This window comes from Tachysurus vachellii, chromosome 7 (assembly GCF_030014155.1).
Source record: "Tachysurus vachellii isolate PV-2020 chromosome 7, HZAU_Pvac_v1, whole genome shotgun sequence".
Taxonomy (NCBI): Eukaryota; Metazoa; Chordata; class Actinopteri; order Siluriformes; family Bagridae; genus Tachysurus; species Tachysurus vachellii.
Genome location: NC_083466.1, coordinates 5,820,497 through 5,835,804, shown reverse-complemented (window position 1 = coordinate 5,835,804; position 15,308 = coordinate 5,820,497). Strand labels below are relative to the sequence as shown.

General features: G+C 43.4%; 1 protein-coding gene and 2 non-coding genes across 3 annotated transcripts; all 3 read right to left on the bottom strand.

Annotated features, from left to right (window-relative positions):
- Window positions 1-9,983: 9,983 nt before the first annotated feature.
- trnar-ucg (transfer RNA arginine (anticodon UCG)) lies at window positions 9,984-10,056 on the bottom strand. Its single transcript has one exon. It is a non-coding gene; the product is annotated as a tRNA-Arg (tRNA).
- A 388-nt stretch (window positions 10,057-10,444) lies between these two features.
- trnag-ccc (transfer RNA glycine (anticodon CCC)) lies at window positions 10,445-10,515 on the bottom strand. The gene has a single exon. It is a non-coding gene; the product is annotated as a tRNA-Gly (tRNA).
- A 1,853-nt stretch (window positions 10,516-12,368) lies between these two features.
- Window positions 12,369-15,095, bottom strand: LOC132848108 (uncharacterized protein K02A2.6-like). Its single transcript, XM_060873602.1, has one exon. The coding sequence runs from the start codon at window positions 14,967-14,969 to the stop codon at window positions 12,369-12,371; it is 2,601 nt and encodes an 866-aa protein (XP_060729585.1). The 5' UTR covers window positions 14,970-15,095.
- Window positions 15,096-15,308: the final 213 nt, after the last annotated feature.

Sequence of the window (15,308 nt, the reverse complement as noted above, 5' to 3'; positions counted from 1 at the left end):
TTTTTTTGTTTTTGTAGAATTTGCTCCCTTGAATTCTTCATTGGATAGTGCCCATTTGGAACTACAGTCAGAACCAGGTAACCTTTTGACAGATGAACAATTTTGTGCACCTACTGCCTTTGTTTTTTTCCTTTATACATAAAACTATGCTTAACTTGTAGAATCCACCAGGACGTTGCCTGTGCCATCACTGTCCTCATCTCATGTTGCCCATGCAGAACCTGGGTCAAAACCAGGTAAATTACAGATGAACAGATTTTGTTATCAAACACTGTTAAAATTTATTTTGGGGCACAAAGATTGATTCTGTTTGATTTCCTTTATGTAGAAAACACATACACACCACCCCTGCCCATGCTGGCCTCACCTTCTAGTACCCGCACTGGACCGGTGAAGACTGGTGGAAGGGTGTTTGTGCTGGACCACAAACGTTGGACAGCTCCAATGGAGGAGGCCATTGACAGCTTGTTGAATAAGCATCATGGGAAGAAGGACATGCTAAAGCTTGTGGATCAGGAGTATGCAGCAATGGTCCACAGTTCCTGTACTGACCCCAACAGCATGCTTCATCCAACCACATGACTGCACATATCACAGTATGTCAAGCACTTGGCCAAACTGCTGAATACCAGTACTTCATTAAACGCAAGTCCAGAAAAACTGCAGGAACGACAGCAACTCTGGCACTCGTTGACAGAGGGGAGTGAAACTACCAGTGTGCCAGTGGTAACTATGCACCCTGCAGTTGTACATCCACCAGCACCTGCTCAAACCACACCCTTGACTCCTGAGAGCTTGGAGAAAATTGTTGAGGGCATCATGGAGCGGCAACAACAGCAGCAGCAACAGCCAGAGCAGAGAAAGCAGACAAAGACGTGTCTTGCCTGTGGACAGCCAAAGTCTCGCTATGAGAACGATGGCTCCTCTGTCCACTTTTTTTTATCAACAAGGCCCTGTCAGATCTTTCTACTGCTCTACAAAGGTCTTCAATGCTTGAAGGACTAACAAACCCCAGAATCTGTTCATCATGATTTGAAAGAGAGCTCCTTAAGCATACGTCAATTTCAGAGCCACTGATAGTTTGTACACATTGATGTGCTGCGCTATTAATTTGAAAAATTCATCAACATGCGATTTCTCTGGAAAATTGTCCGTAGTGTGTGATTGCGTGAGTGAATGAGAGTGTGTGTGCGCCCTGCGATGGGTTGGCAGTCCGTCCAGGGTGTATCCTGCCTTGATGCCCGATGACGCCTGAGATAATAAAGGCTCTGTCGGCCTGCTAAGAGTCTGTTTATTAAATTTGATGCACAAGTTCCTTTCTGAGTCCCTTTTCCTTGAATAATCGAGTAGCATGAAAGCCCCCAGGAGCCTTGTCCAAGCAGCATTGGCAACGCTTGCACAAAGAAGGCTGTGGGCCCACAAGCTGCCTCAAAAGCCCGCTGTGCATTGGCCGGGAATCGAACCCGGGCCTCCCGCGCGGAGGCCGTGAATTGTTTAGCTAAAACTCCCTAAACCGTTTCCCATTCATTTTCTATGGTAGTGCTAAACCACTACGGCTGCGGTATATTTTCGGCCGCTGACGCTTTTGTGGCGCTGTTTAACCCATCTGCGCATGCGCCGTGAAATAAAAAAATTCCCTAAACCGTTTCCCATTCATTTTCAATGGTAGTCCTAAACCACTACGGCTGCGGTATATTTTCGGCCGCTGACCCTCTTGTGGCGCTGTTTCCGCGCATGCGCCGTGAGATAAAGCGCGCTGCTCGACTCCCGTTCGTTTCATTCAACAGTATCGGCTCGTCGATCACAGGTATGTTACCTTAAAATGACTCGTTTGTGTTTTACAGTTAATGCTAAGCTCCTATTAGCTTCTCTGCGAACAGTTTTTTTTTCTTATGATTGTTCTTGGACATATCGGCTGTGGTTTATTCAGTAGTCATTTTAAGTTAATATTAATTATAAATCCATATTAATTCTGAAATCAAAGTTTTCCAGGGTAATTACATACTAAACAATGAATGAACGTGTCATTCTTTTTTCTGGGGTTTTTTGTAGTGTCTATATGTTTACATGTATTACACTAATTTTAAATGAGTTTATTTTTGTCCTGTTGAGGATAATTACATACTAAACGATGAATGAACGTGTCCATTATGTCTATATGTTTACTTTATGTCTATATGAACGTGTCTATATGTTTACATGTGTTACACTAATTTTATATGACTTTATTTGTGTCCTGTTGGAGTGTTTAATTGATGATTGTGTGATATATTAGTTAAATTATTAATGAGCATCACTTTATTTATGATTTTATGTATTTAATGACTTACAGAACAGTTGTTTTAAAAACTTTCAAGCACATTGAATGCTTTTAGTGTTAGTTATACTCTATATGTTAATGAGTGTGTGAAACTCTTTGTCTGTGATGGCTCCTATGTCCCATTGCCTTTTTCCATACATCAGTCAAAGTCACTCCTAGGTGTTAAACCACTTGGTGTGAAAGACTTGTCTGGGAACAGTTGTTAAGTGTTGCCTGATAATTAAATCATATGATTGTTAAGTTTGGGCCAGGGTGGGTAGGGATTATAAACAAACAGTGTATAATGTTTTATAGAGATTATTGTATTTTGTTTTAAACAGACATGCTAACATCTAACATTTACTACTCTTTCTGTATTACAGGTCACCATGCACAAAAAATCTGTGTTTTTCCCAGGGTGCACTAAGGTCGTGTTCCGTAAGGGACCACTCGGATATCTCCTTCAGGACCCGACTGAGGAGGCCAGGGTGATCAAAGATAACCCAGCTCTTCAGGACAAGTCGGCACCAAAGAAGGAGGAGTTCGTCAGGCAAGATGCTCTTGCTGTGGTCCGTCAGAGAGGAGGCGACGTCTCTGACAAAAGAGAAGTTCTTGGCGAATACATCCTGCAGTTTGGAAAGTACAAGGGGAAATCTTTCCGGTGGCTTCTTGAAAATGACATGGGTTACACCATCTACCTGATAAAGAACCTTCAGCAGGAAGAGGCCATGGGGGTCTTTACATCAGAAGGACCCAGCAAGAGCAGTCTATTATCCTTTTATAATTATGCCTGCAGTTTTAACGAAATTCAGTCCCTGTTCAGTTATGTGTCCAAAAATCCAGGTGCACCAGCAGCCTCGTCGGAGGGTGACCAGCTGGTTGGTTTTGGTGCTCATGCGAAGAGTACGTGGCAGGAGATTTGGAACAACAGGGCTGATGGTTACGCATCCTTTATATTGGGGGCAACTTGTGTCCCGGGGACACGGATGTACAAGCTGCAGCAATACCTGCGTAATCAGATGCAGTCTGCCCGTCCGCCCGTGGTTGCCTCAAGTGCAGTTTCTAAGCCAACGGGTCAGTTGTTTATTTTTTGCTTCTGTGAAGGAATTGTTTTCTGTTGTGTTCACTAGTATGAATAACATCATAGCTTGTTTTACATGCACACTATACTTTAATTAATACAGAGGTATAATTTAAGAAATCCGAGTACACTGAAAATGTTGTCTTTCACCAACAGAAATGGATGATGACGACGAGTTAGAGAGTGCGATGCTGAACATCTCCCCCTCCAAGCTACAGTTGCGGTGTAAGTATTTCTTTCTGTACTGACTGCATGTAATGAATTGATTGTGTTCCAAATGGATTTTCATTTTGTCAAACGTCTTAAAAATATGCTGTATATGTTAATGTGTTGTCTGCTTATCACTAGCTCCACGACCACTGTCATCAACATCATCATCCTCAGCTGCTGAACTGGGACGTTCTGCAGGACCAGGAAAAGGTTTTTACACATCAGGCTCATCACTGGAGCACAGTTCTGTTGAATTGTGATATGAAATGCTCTCCAAGTCTGAACAAAAAGCCTTTCTTATTGTGTCAGTGATGTTCCACTAACAAACATCTGTGCCGTTGGCAATATACTAACTGTTCAAGGGACTATGAATTGATTCCACGACCACCAAGAAATGATATCAACCACAGTCAGGGTAAGTATTCTTTGTTTTTTGTTGTTTTAAATATTTCTGTCTACTAACTCACGATGATGCATGTGCATGTAAGTTACCTTTTCACAGCTTGAAAGTATTAACATTCCTTTGGTAGGCAGAATGTTTACTGTTTATTAGTACCATAAAGATAAGCGGGTGAAATAAGTGTGGGGTATTTTGAACCTTTTATATTATTACACACAAATGTCTGACAAGATTTTGCATTTTGCAGTGCCTTCTGCTGCCCTCTCCATAACGCCTCCTGACACCAAGCAACTGCCACCAGTCAATGGTAAATCATAAATGCGTAATTACATTATAATTCTGCTTATATATTTGGACTTTTCTAATCTTATGTTGTACTTTGATTTTGTATCTTTTCCTTCTTTCAGCACCAGCCTTGACAGCTCAGAAAACGCCCGTGGCCCTTCCCAAACAGCTGATGTTTCTTGTCCCGGAACAATCAGCTTCCACACAATCTATGAGACCGGTTTCAACTGCAGGTGTGTTTAGTGTCAGATTTGTTAGCAAATTGTCATGTTCACCTACCTTTACTGTTTAGCATTTAAAATCATATTTATAATCTCTCACTTCTTATACAAATAATTGCTCATAGAGGAATAATGCTCTGTTTTAGCAGACATCAGCACCACAGACAGCTCTCAAGTCTGCAGGACACCTATAATTGAGGAATGTGGCAAAGATGGTAAGGTTGTATTTCAGATGACTCGACATATTGAAAACATTATGTTGTACTGAATCTGTTCTAATTTTAGAATGGATTGTTTATCCATCTTTTTATTTTTTAGAAAATTTCTCAACTTCAGATAACACTTCATATAGTGTTCTACATACAGCTGAGGCATCACATGGTAAGACTGGATTTATGCACTTATCTGAGTCATTAATGTAGTTGTTTTCTTTGTTTATTGTCCCACTTTTGAATATATTTTTAATTACTATTTGTCTTTCCAGACTCATTAACCTCTGCCCTTGGCTCTTCAGTGTGCAGCCCTCCTCCTCTGCAACAGACAAGTAAGAAAGATTACTTTGTGTCTTTGTTAAGGGGAAAGAGTGACTGCCATAGTCAAGGTCTGTAGCTATAATTGGAAAATCATCCTTTTATCTTTTTTTACAGCCGTTTCTAGAGGCCCTCCTCCACAACCTCTTGACTACGATTATGATGTCCGTGAGTGGAAGTGTTCGCATCAGCAGAAGATCTGGATGAAGACAGAGCTGGAATCCTTGGGTCTATGGCCAGGCTCACCCCCTGTGAGCAACCCCATGAAGACAGTGTCTCTGTGGCGTTTGCCTCCTCAGCCAGAACTGATCGACACCATCTCTGATCTACCATCCCCCAAATATTTCCAACTTCATCCATTTTTCATTTGGAAGCCTGAAAATGACACCTTGATGGCTAGACTAAGGAATATCTATGCTCTGCCATGCATTGACGGGTGTAGGCAGACAAAGGTTACGTCTGCTGGATTTGGTAGGCCTCGTGTGATTGTGGGCATCACAGGTCAGTACTACCTGTTCTCATCACGATTGTGTTGCAAAGTCTGCAAAAAACGATGGTATGCAGACAACCCACAGTGGCTGGAAAAGCTCCCCAAAAGGTTTACTAATTTACTGCCTGCGGTTCTTACTTATAAGAAAGCCATCTGTAAGTCTCTCTTGGATGAGCTACGGCGTACAGGTAAATCGCCCACGGACATGGCCAACCAGGTGATGGAAATGATGCACCTCAAATACGAGCGTGCGAACTTGGCCTACCTTCTGACTTGCCAGAGTGTCCTGGACTCTGAGGCAGGCGCGCATGGGCAGAAGAGCATCACCGGTTTCATAAGAAAGGAAACTCAGCCTGCTCCCTTCGGTGATTATGATGATATTGATGGATGGAATGGCCTCTGTGTGTCTGCTCACTATCTTACTGACTGCCTCCTCCATGAGTACCAGCGCCAGAAGGAAGCCATTACAAAGCTTTTACAGGGAACCTTTGGGCAAGCATTCTGCTCAGACCACACCCAGAAGGTGGCCAGGAAAGTCACGTTCACGTCTGGCACTATGTCATCATATGCCATCATGAACGAACACTGGATGGTCGTATCATGGGTGATGGTGCAGTCTGAGACGGAAAAGTCATTAGAACCCATGTACCAGGGGCTGGCTCATCGGTACAGGATGGCAGGAGTGGAGAAGTCACAGTACCAGTGGGTAGACAGGTGAGACATTACATGTCACACAATTCATAGATATAAAGACTAGATACAATGGTGTGCAAAGATGACTAATTACATCTTGACTGATTTGTGTTTTGTTTCTTTGATTGATACAGCAGAATTAATGTTCACAGCTACACTTTTATGTTGTGTTTTCAGGGATTGCTGTGCAGCATACAGAGTGCCAGACCCTGAAAAATCAGAACACCTGAACTGGGATGCTTGGCAGACAGTGGATACCGTTATTCTGGAGGCAACATCTGGTGTTCTCCAAAACACATGTGCGTCAAGGTCCCAATTCGACGAGAACATAGTGATCAAACTTGATCTATTTCATTGTCTGAGGCGCTTACTTCGCGAATGTGTATCAGAGCATCACGCCCTGTACAGCTCCTTCGCCAAGTTCTTGTCTGCCGCTTTCTGTGTAGTAGATCAGGAGGATATGCAGAAGCTAAAGAATGCCTATGCATTTTGTGGGATTCAGCCTGCCAACCCCACAAAGCAACACATTCGGGAACACTGCAGAACAAAGATCCCTCAGCCGGACGAACTTCTCAAGAGGGTTGAAGGTGTCATGAAGCTCTTCCATTTGGCATCTGATCCAAATGGTGTTCCCCTGTACAAACCCTCTATGCTGAAGACATGGCGCATTCAACGTGTTCACATCCTGAGAGGCTGTATCAGTGATCCTGAGGTGTCTGGTGAGATCCTGTACAGACATGGTGGAACAATTCAACTAAATCACGTCCAGGGTGAGGGGGCTAAAGTTGATGTGTGGATTCCAATAAGAGGAACGTCTCAGCAGGAGGGCTACCACTTTCACCAGGCTCAGTGGGTCACTGGCACACGTGTTTCCTCTGAATTGTTTCAAGCCCAGAGCATGACCGGAGTGGCACGCTGGAACTTTCAGCGTCTGGTGGATCTGAAAATACCAGGTGTTCGGCTTCCGGGAGTGTTTGATCCGTTGCTAATTGGCGATCTTAATACTGCTTCAGCAAGGGTGTTAGGAACGGCAAAATATCCCATCCTTCAGGTGTGCACCAAAGACACTGGAGAGAGGTTTGGGCTGGAGTACGTGGAACCTGGATGTCACCCTGTTGTGCTGGACTGGGAAAAGCACAAGAGCAAGACCACTCAAGCTTTCAGTCCAGCTGATCAAGGAAGCACGCCCACTGCCCAGTCTGGAGACCATCCTGGTGAGCTTGATGTGACTTCAAGTCCTCAGCTAGTGTCAGGTAGATATTTTGAAGACAAATAGACTTAATGAATAAACAAGACATTGTTATTATACATTTATTATTTGTAGCAACATTCTTGATGCTATTTTTTTGTTTTTGTAGAATTTCCTCCCTTGCATTCTTCATTGGATAGTGCCCATTTAGAACTACAATCAGAACCAGGTTACCTTTTGACAGATGAACAGTTTTGTGCAAACTATGCTTAACTTGTAGAATCCACCAGGACGTTGCCTGTGCAGTCACTGTCCTCATCTCATGGTGCCCATGCAAACCTGGGTCAAAGCCAGGTAAATTACAGATGAACAGATTTTGTTATCAAACACTGTTAAAATTTATTTTGGGGCACAAAGTTTGATTCTGTTTGATTTCCTTTATGTAGAAACCACATACACACCACCCCTGCCCATGCTGGCCTCGCCTTCTAGTACCCGCACTGGACCGGTGAAGACTGGTGGAAGGGTGTTTGTGCTGGACCACAAACGTTGGACAGTGGCAATGAAGGAGGCCATTGACAGCTTGTTGAATAAGCATCATGGGAAGAAGGACATGCTAAAGCTTGTGGATCAGGAGTATGCAGCAATGGTCCACAGTTCCTGTACTGACCCCAACAGCATGCTTCATCCAACCACAAGACTGCACATATCACAGTATGTCAAGCACTTGGCCAAACTGCTGAACACCAGTACTTCATTAAACACAAGTCCAGAAAAACTGCAGGAACGACAGCAACTCTGGCACTCGTTGACAGAGGGGAGTGAAACTACCAGTGTACCAGTGGTAACTATGCACCCTGCAGTTGTACTTCCACCAGCACCTGCTCAAACCACACCCTTGACTCCTGAGAGCTTGGAGAAAATTGTTGAGGGCATCATGGCGCGGCAACAACAGCAGCAGCAACAGCCAGAGCAGAGAAAGCAGACAAAGACGTGTCTTGCCTGTGGACAGCCAAAGTCTCGCTATGAGAACGATGGCTCCTCTGTCCACTTTTTTTATCAACAAGGCCCTGTCAGATATTTCTACTGCTCTACAAAGGTCTTCAATGCTTGAAGGACTAACAAACCCCAGAATGCCATTTCAAGATTTTATGGAAACCGAGTTCTTTCAGAGAGAACTTGCATCCACAAAGAAACGGATGGAGGAGAAAAGACAGCAAAAGCGGAAGAGGCCTGAAGTACACAGTGTTGGACGCCTGTGTAGGTTTTGTAAGATGGAACTAAAGCAGGGCCCAAACAGTCCACACCTACATACAGACTTACCTGGAATTGCTGGGAAATATATTTACTGCCCTTCAAAAGTCTTTTCCATTTACCAGCATCAGGGGATGGAAAAAGAAATGACCTGGAAGGAGTTTCAGAAGTCTGAATTTTATGAGATGGAAAGACAGAGATGGGTGGCAGAAAGGAGAAAATAAAAATAAATGTTGTAAATTTTCTTTCACCTGCAGTAAACTTTTGTAAATATATTTTCTCTTTATTTAAATGTGTATTAATTTAATTAGTCTTTAATGTTGCATTAATATGTATACATGTTACGTGTGTTTTTCTTACATGTGTTATTTCTATTGTGTTTTACTCCTTTAAAAGGTGTTTAGAATGCCAAATAAACATAATGATTAACACTGATTTCTTTGATGTGTGTCTCACTTTACAGAATTCGTTATATTATTCAGAAATGTGTTAGATATGTATGTGTTTATAGTTCACAAAGTGGTGTGCAGAATATTTTTTAAAGTTGCACTGAGTGGGATTCGACCGAGGTCTAGACCAGCATTTTAATTCATAAAAATTGACCGTGACGTACATTTAGCATCTGGGAGAGCAGAAAAAATGCTTCAATTTGATTGGCTGGCACTCTGTTCCAAATATACACTTCTTGCCCCCGCGTGGCAGGCGAGAATTCTACCACTGAACCACCAATGCCTATCTTAAGGGTTTGTGGAGACCTTCGGCAGAGGTGGCCGGCCCTTTTAATGGTTCTCAAGCTACGTCTGTTTTGTACTTGACCCGGTTTATCTTTTCCAACTCAACGGTGCTCTGGTCCACGAGTTCCGAAGGCGGCCACGGCTGTCCATCGGTCTTGCGGCTGTTTACCCTGCCATCGATTTGACCCCTCTTATCCTTTTTTGCTCTGATTGAGCTATGATCGCGGTTCAGCCATATGAGCAGAGTAAGACATTCATATGTGCTTCGTTTACAAATTCACCAACTTGCTGTGAATCTGTTCATCAGATTTGAAAGAGAGCTCCTTAAGCATACGTCAATTTCAGTGCCACTGACAGTTTGTACACTTTGATGTGCTGCGCTATTAAGAGCTAACTAGAAGTGCACCCAGATGCTACTCCAACCCACAATCATCATGTGAAGCTGAAGCTTTACCTGTTAGGCCTTCAGCTTTGATTTTCAAAGTCCATTTCAATGTTTTTCCATCCGGCTCACACGTGACAGACCAGATTGTGAAGGTGATAATGAGCAGCAGTGAACAGAAGCACTTGGCAGTTCCTAAAGAACACCTTATAGGTTGACCCAGATGGGACTTGAACCCACAATCCTCAGCTCCGAAGGCTGATGCCTTATCCATTAGGCCACTGGGCCTGCAGACAAAGGTTTTAAAAAAAAAAATTTTAAACCATATATCATTTTTTACTGCTATCGCATGAGTTTATTATCCGCATTCACTCCAATCCTTCACCATTGTCCAGGTAGATCTGAAAAGCTCTGGAAAGCAACAATTGAGCCTTCTTCAAATAAGATGTTTAAAGAAACACATCCCCAAAACATTCTGTTTAATGCAAGAATAAAACGCAGCTTGGCAAAATCCAAATCTTGCTGATACCACTACATTTTGGAGAGCATGACTTGAAATAGAATCAGCTTGTAACATATGACAGGAAGTTCCACTTAGAGGTTCAGATTGACTCGGCGGGTACAGCACTTATGAAGACTTTTACGGCACAGTCTGAAAGGCAGCAAAGCACAAACCTGCACCAGCTGGGAATCAAACCCGGTTCACAAGAATGGGAATCTTGTATGATACCACTACACCACTGGTGCACTGTGCACCAGGCTCTTTTGCTAGTTATCCTAGCATTTGTTGTTCAGGACCTGCAGGATTCTTGAACTTCAGGGTGCCTTCTTAAGAGCTAACTAGAAGTGCACCCAGATGCTACTCCAACCCACAATCATCATGTGAAGCTGAAGCTTTACCTGTTAGGCCTTCAGCTTTGATTTTTTGATTTGTTGATTTTTTGACAAAACAGTCAATTGGCCGAAACATAGTCTTAGTCACACACAATCGGTTGTAAATGAAAAAAATCAAAAACAAAAAAAAAACCACCAATATTTCACTACTGATTAAGATTGTGACAAATTTTTGTCCTTGTACAAAAATGCTAATGCAGAGGGATTTGTAATTTCATAGGAGATGGTGTATAAGTGTAAGTATATAAATATTACAGATTGTAACTGTAATTACACATTCATATTATTTTATTATAATTGAATTTTTATTTGAGAATTGACAAACGTTGTATGTTTGTGAAAACATAAATAAAAAAGTTAGTATGTGATTCTCATTTTCTGAATGAATATTTAGAATATTTTTGTTGATGCTGTTATTGAATATGATTGTAGAGACTACTGATCATTCATTATACAAACAATGCATCTGTTTATTCACAGACTGTTTATAACTCAGTGTCAGTTGTGATGACATACAGTCACATCAATCAGCTGCATGAAGACTGCAGAGAACTGCTGGGCAGGACCAAGATGGTATTATTAACAATAAACAACACTAAAGTCTCTTCTTGGTGAGTTGGGCTTCTGTTCCCCACATTCACTTCAATAATAAAAATAAATAAATATGTAATATATACATATTGAACACTTTATTGTAAATATAGGTGTATTATAAAGATACACACATATACTGGGACACTTTTCTGCAAGGAGTGGAGCTTCCCAAGCAGATCAGTGTGGCAAAGCATTTACTGCGAAACCCAAGAGACCGACAGCACACGTGGAACATGGACATGCTGTTATCGAGTTCCAGGAACCTGAAAATTTCAAGGGTGAGGCAGTAATTCGCCACCGCAAACATGCTAACTCTGAGACTGTGGTAACACATGCAGATGTAGCTGCACCTGGCATGAGCCTGACTCATGTGGCATGTGAATCTTCTTTCTGGCCCAGTGTCAAGCATGATCCTGTGTGGTTTAACTAGACTGGATTTTCAAATCAGCAGGGTCATCACCCATCAGCACCACAGATGCATATATATCTCTGGGATATACATCCTTTCTGCCAGGTAATCACCCATCAGTGCCAGCACCTTCGTTACAGGGTTCTTTGTCATTTTGCCAGGTCCCCAGTCTCCAGTCTCACAGTCCCAGAACTGACAACGTGCACGGTGACTCCAAAAATCAGAGCTTGTGGCAAGAGGGGAGCCACCAAAAAAGCGTCTGTCAAAAGAAGGCTACCACTACCTGTAGTATATCGGGTGGAAGACAATAAACAGGCTGAGCAGAACAACTTAACACGTCTTTACTTCTTACTTCCGGGGACAGACTCTTTTAATACAGGTGCCGCAAAGGCTCAATTATCATTTGCCAACAACGTAACATAACAACTGCCTTTACCATAATGACCCAGAAGGTGGCAGCCTTAACCTGTCAATACACAAATCTATTGCATTCCTCCCCTTTTAGTTTTAAACAAGAGCAATTTTAAGTTCAGAAAGAACAAGCAACAATAACTTTGCATATAAATCTCACAGTCAAAATAAATCCACTGCCTTAATTAAATCTAAATTTACGGCAAAAACTTCCTATTTTCAACAAAAAAAATGTCTCTTGGCAGCTTACATCCACTGTGCAGATTCACATTTACCAACAAATTCCTGCCGGTCATAGATTCAGTTTTTTAGGTGGTATGCGGACCCGCTCTGGGTACCTCCGTTTCTCAGGTGACTTTTTGTTTGCTGTGGGGGATGGCGCTTCGACCACCTGTTCGGTTGGTTTAGAGAGAACAGTAGGTGATATTAGTGTCACCGGTGCACTGGGCAAAACAGCTGGACAAGCACAGTCCATAGTTACCTGCGGCTCATTTTCCACCACTGGTGAGGGCAAGCTTTGTGGAAGTGTACCCACATTTCCTCGCCCGGGCAACATGTGGTCGACATGCACTGTGCGTTGCCTCTGACCCTCTTGTACCAAATATGTGACAGCTCCCAGTCTTTTTAGTACTTTTGCCCGATTCCATTTGTCCACTCCTCCCCTGAAATTCCGGACGCGGACCGCTTCCCCTTCCTGAAAGAAACGAAGAGATGAGCCACCACAGTCATGATGACGTTTCTGAGTGGCTTGTTTCTCTTCCATCCGTCTGGCAAGCATGGGCTTAAGCAAACTGAAGCGGGTTCGTATCTGGCGTTTCAGAAATAACTCAGCCGGTGTACGTCCCGTCACGGTGTGGGGTGTACTGCGGTACATGAGCAGGAAATTTGCCAGTCTATGACTGAGTGGCAAAGGAGCCTTTTTCTCCGCCTCCAACACATCCTTTGTAAGTGCACGTTTCAAAATCTGCACCGACCTCTCTGCAGCTCCATTCGATGCAGGATGATATGCAGGAACAGCAGTGTGTTTGATACCGTTTCTCTCCAGGAACTGTGTAAACTCCCTCGACACCAGCTGTGGACCATTATCAGATACCAGCTCCTCTGGCAGTCCATACGCAGAGAACAGGCTTCGCAGCACTTCAATGGTTTTGTGAGAGGTGGTAGAGGACACAGGAAACACTTCTAACCACTTTGAATGACTATCAATGACCACCAAAAAATACTGCTTGTCCTTTTCAGCAAAATCAATATGAATTCTCTGCCATACTCTTTCCGGCCATCTCCAGTGGTGCAGTGGTGCGACTGCTGGCATTTTCTGAACAGCTTGACATATAGAGCAACCTTTCACGAGCTCCTCAATATTCCCATCACAGCCAGGCCACCACATGGAACTGCGAGCGAGAGCTTTTATGCGGCAGATACCTGGGTGCACCTGATGAAGGTCGTCCAGTAAGATGACTCGCTGGCCCCAAAGAACGCAACCTTGTTCCACTGACAACTCCTGCCTACGTATGAAATAAGGCCGTAGTGCTTCCTCCTGAACATAACTTGGCCATCCATTCATTGTGTAGCTCCACACTTTGTTCAGTGTAGGATCTTTTAAAGTAGCACTCTCAATGTCTTTTGCACTCACTGGTAGTTCCTCCACGTGTGAGAAGTAGAAAATACCTCCCTCTTCTCCTGTGTTGTCTAATGAGGCACTGGGTAGGCGAGACAAAGCATCAGCGTTAGCATGATCAGCTGATCTTCTGTACTCAATATCATAACTGTATGCCATAAGGATGAGAGCCCAGCGTTGCATCCTTAATGCCGCTAAAGTTGGAACCGCTGACTTTGGTCCCAGTATAGTTAACAGTGGTTTGTGATCTGTAATGAGTGTGAATTTCCTCCCATATAGATATTTGTGGAATTTCTTTACTCCAAAAATGATGGCAAGGGCCTCCTTTTCAATTTGGGCATATTTCCCTTCAGCCTCCGTTAATGTCCTTGATGCAAAAGCCACAGGCCGTTCCTCTCCATTCTTCATGACATGAGAAATCACCGCCCCTACTCTATAGGGTGACGCATCACACGCAATCCGGAGTGGCAAACGTGTGTCGTAATGCACCAACACATTATTTTTCTGTAATAGCTGCTTTGCATCTTCAAATGCCTTAGCACACTCAAAGGTCCAAACCCACTTTGCCTCTTTTCTCAGCAGGCTGTGTAGAGGGCGGAGGATGGTGGAGGAGTTTGGCAGGAAACGGCTGTAATAGTTAAGAAGACCTAAGAAAGACTTCAGCTCAGTGACATTTTTTGGCTCCGGCGCTTTGTTTATGGCTGCTACCTTTTCATTAGTGGGGTGCAGACCATCCTGGTCGATGCGATGTCCCAGATACTCCACACTGCTCTGAAAAAACTTACATTTAGACAGTTTCACCCGGACACCGTGTTTTTCCAGACGTGTGAGCACTTCATCCAGTCTTTTTAAATGCATTTCCTCAGATGACGCAGTGATGAGAATATCATCCAAAAAACATGTCACATGATCCAGTCCTAGTAAAATCTGGTCCATAACAGACTGAAAAATCGCAGGTGCGCTGGAAACCCCATAGCTGAGGCGATGAAATCTGTACAAGCCCTTATGGGTGTTAACGGTCAGATATTTCTCTGACTCTTCGTCTAACATCAACTGCTGGTAGGCATGAGAGAGGTCAAGCTTGCTGAACAATGTTCCTCCTGCTAAAGTAGCAAACAAATCTTCGGCGTTAGGTAGTGGGTATGTCTGCTCTTCCATACACCGATTAATACTGACCTTGTAGTCGCCACAAACCCTAATTGTTTTATCTGCCTTTGGTACAGTGACAATCGGAGAGGCCCACTCACTTTTCTCAGTCTTTGAAATCACTTTCATTTTCTCCAACCTGTCCAGCTCCCTTTCTACTGCTTCCTTTAATGCGTAAGGAACCGGGCGAGCTTTGCAAAAGATTGGTGTGGTGCCTGGTTTTATACGGATTTTGGCTTTAAAGCCCTCTATGCAACCCTGGTTCTCAGAGAACACTGCCTGGTGGTGCTGTAACACCTCGTTCACGCCTAGAGTCCCATCTGCCTGTGTAAACACCCTGTGTACAGTGAAAATCTGTTCCCAGTTCAGGTGTAGTTCCTTTAGCCAGTTCCTACCAATCAGAGCTGGTCTACTTCCTTTTACAATGACCAGAGGAAGGGTAACTTGCTGTGTTTCATACCGCACTGG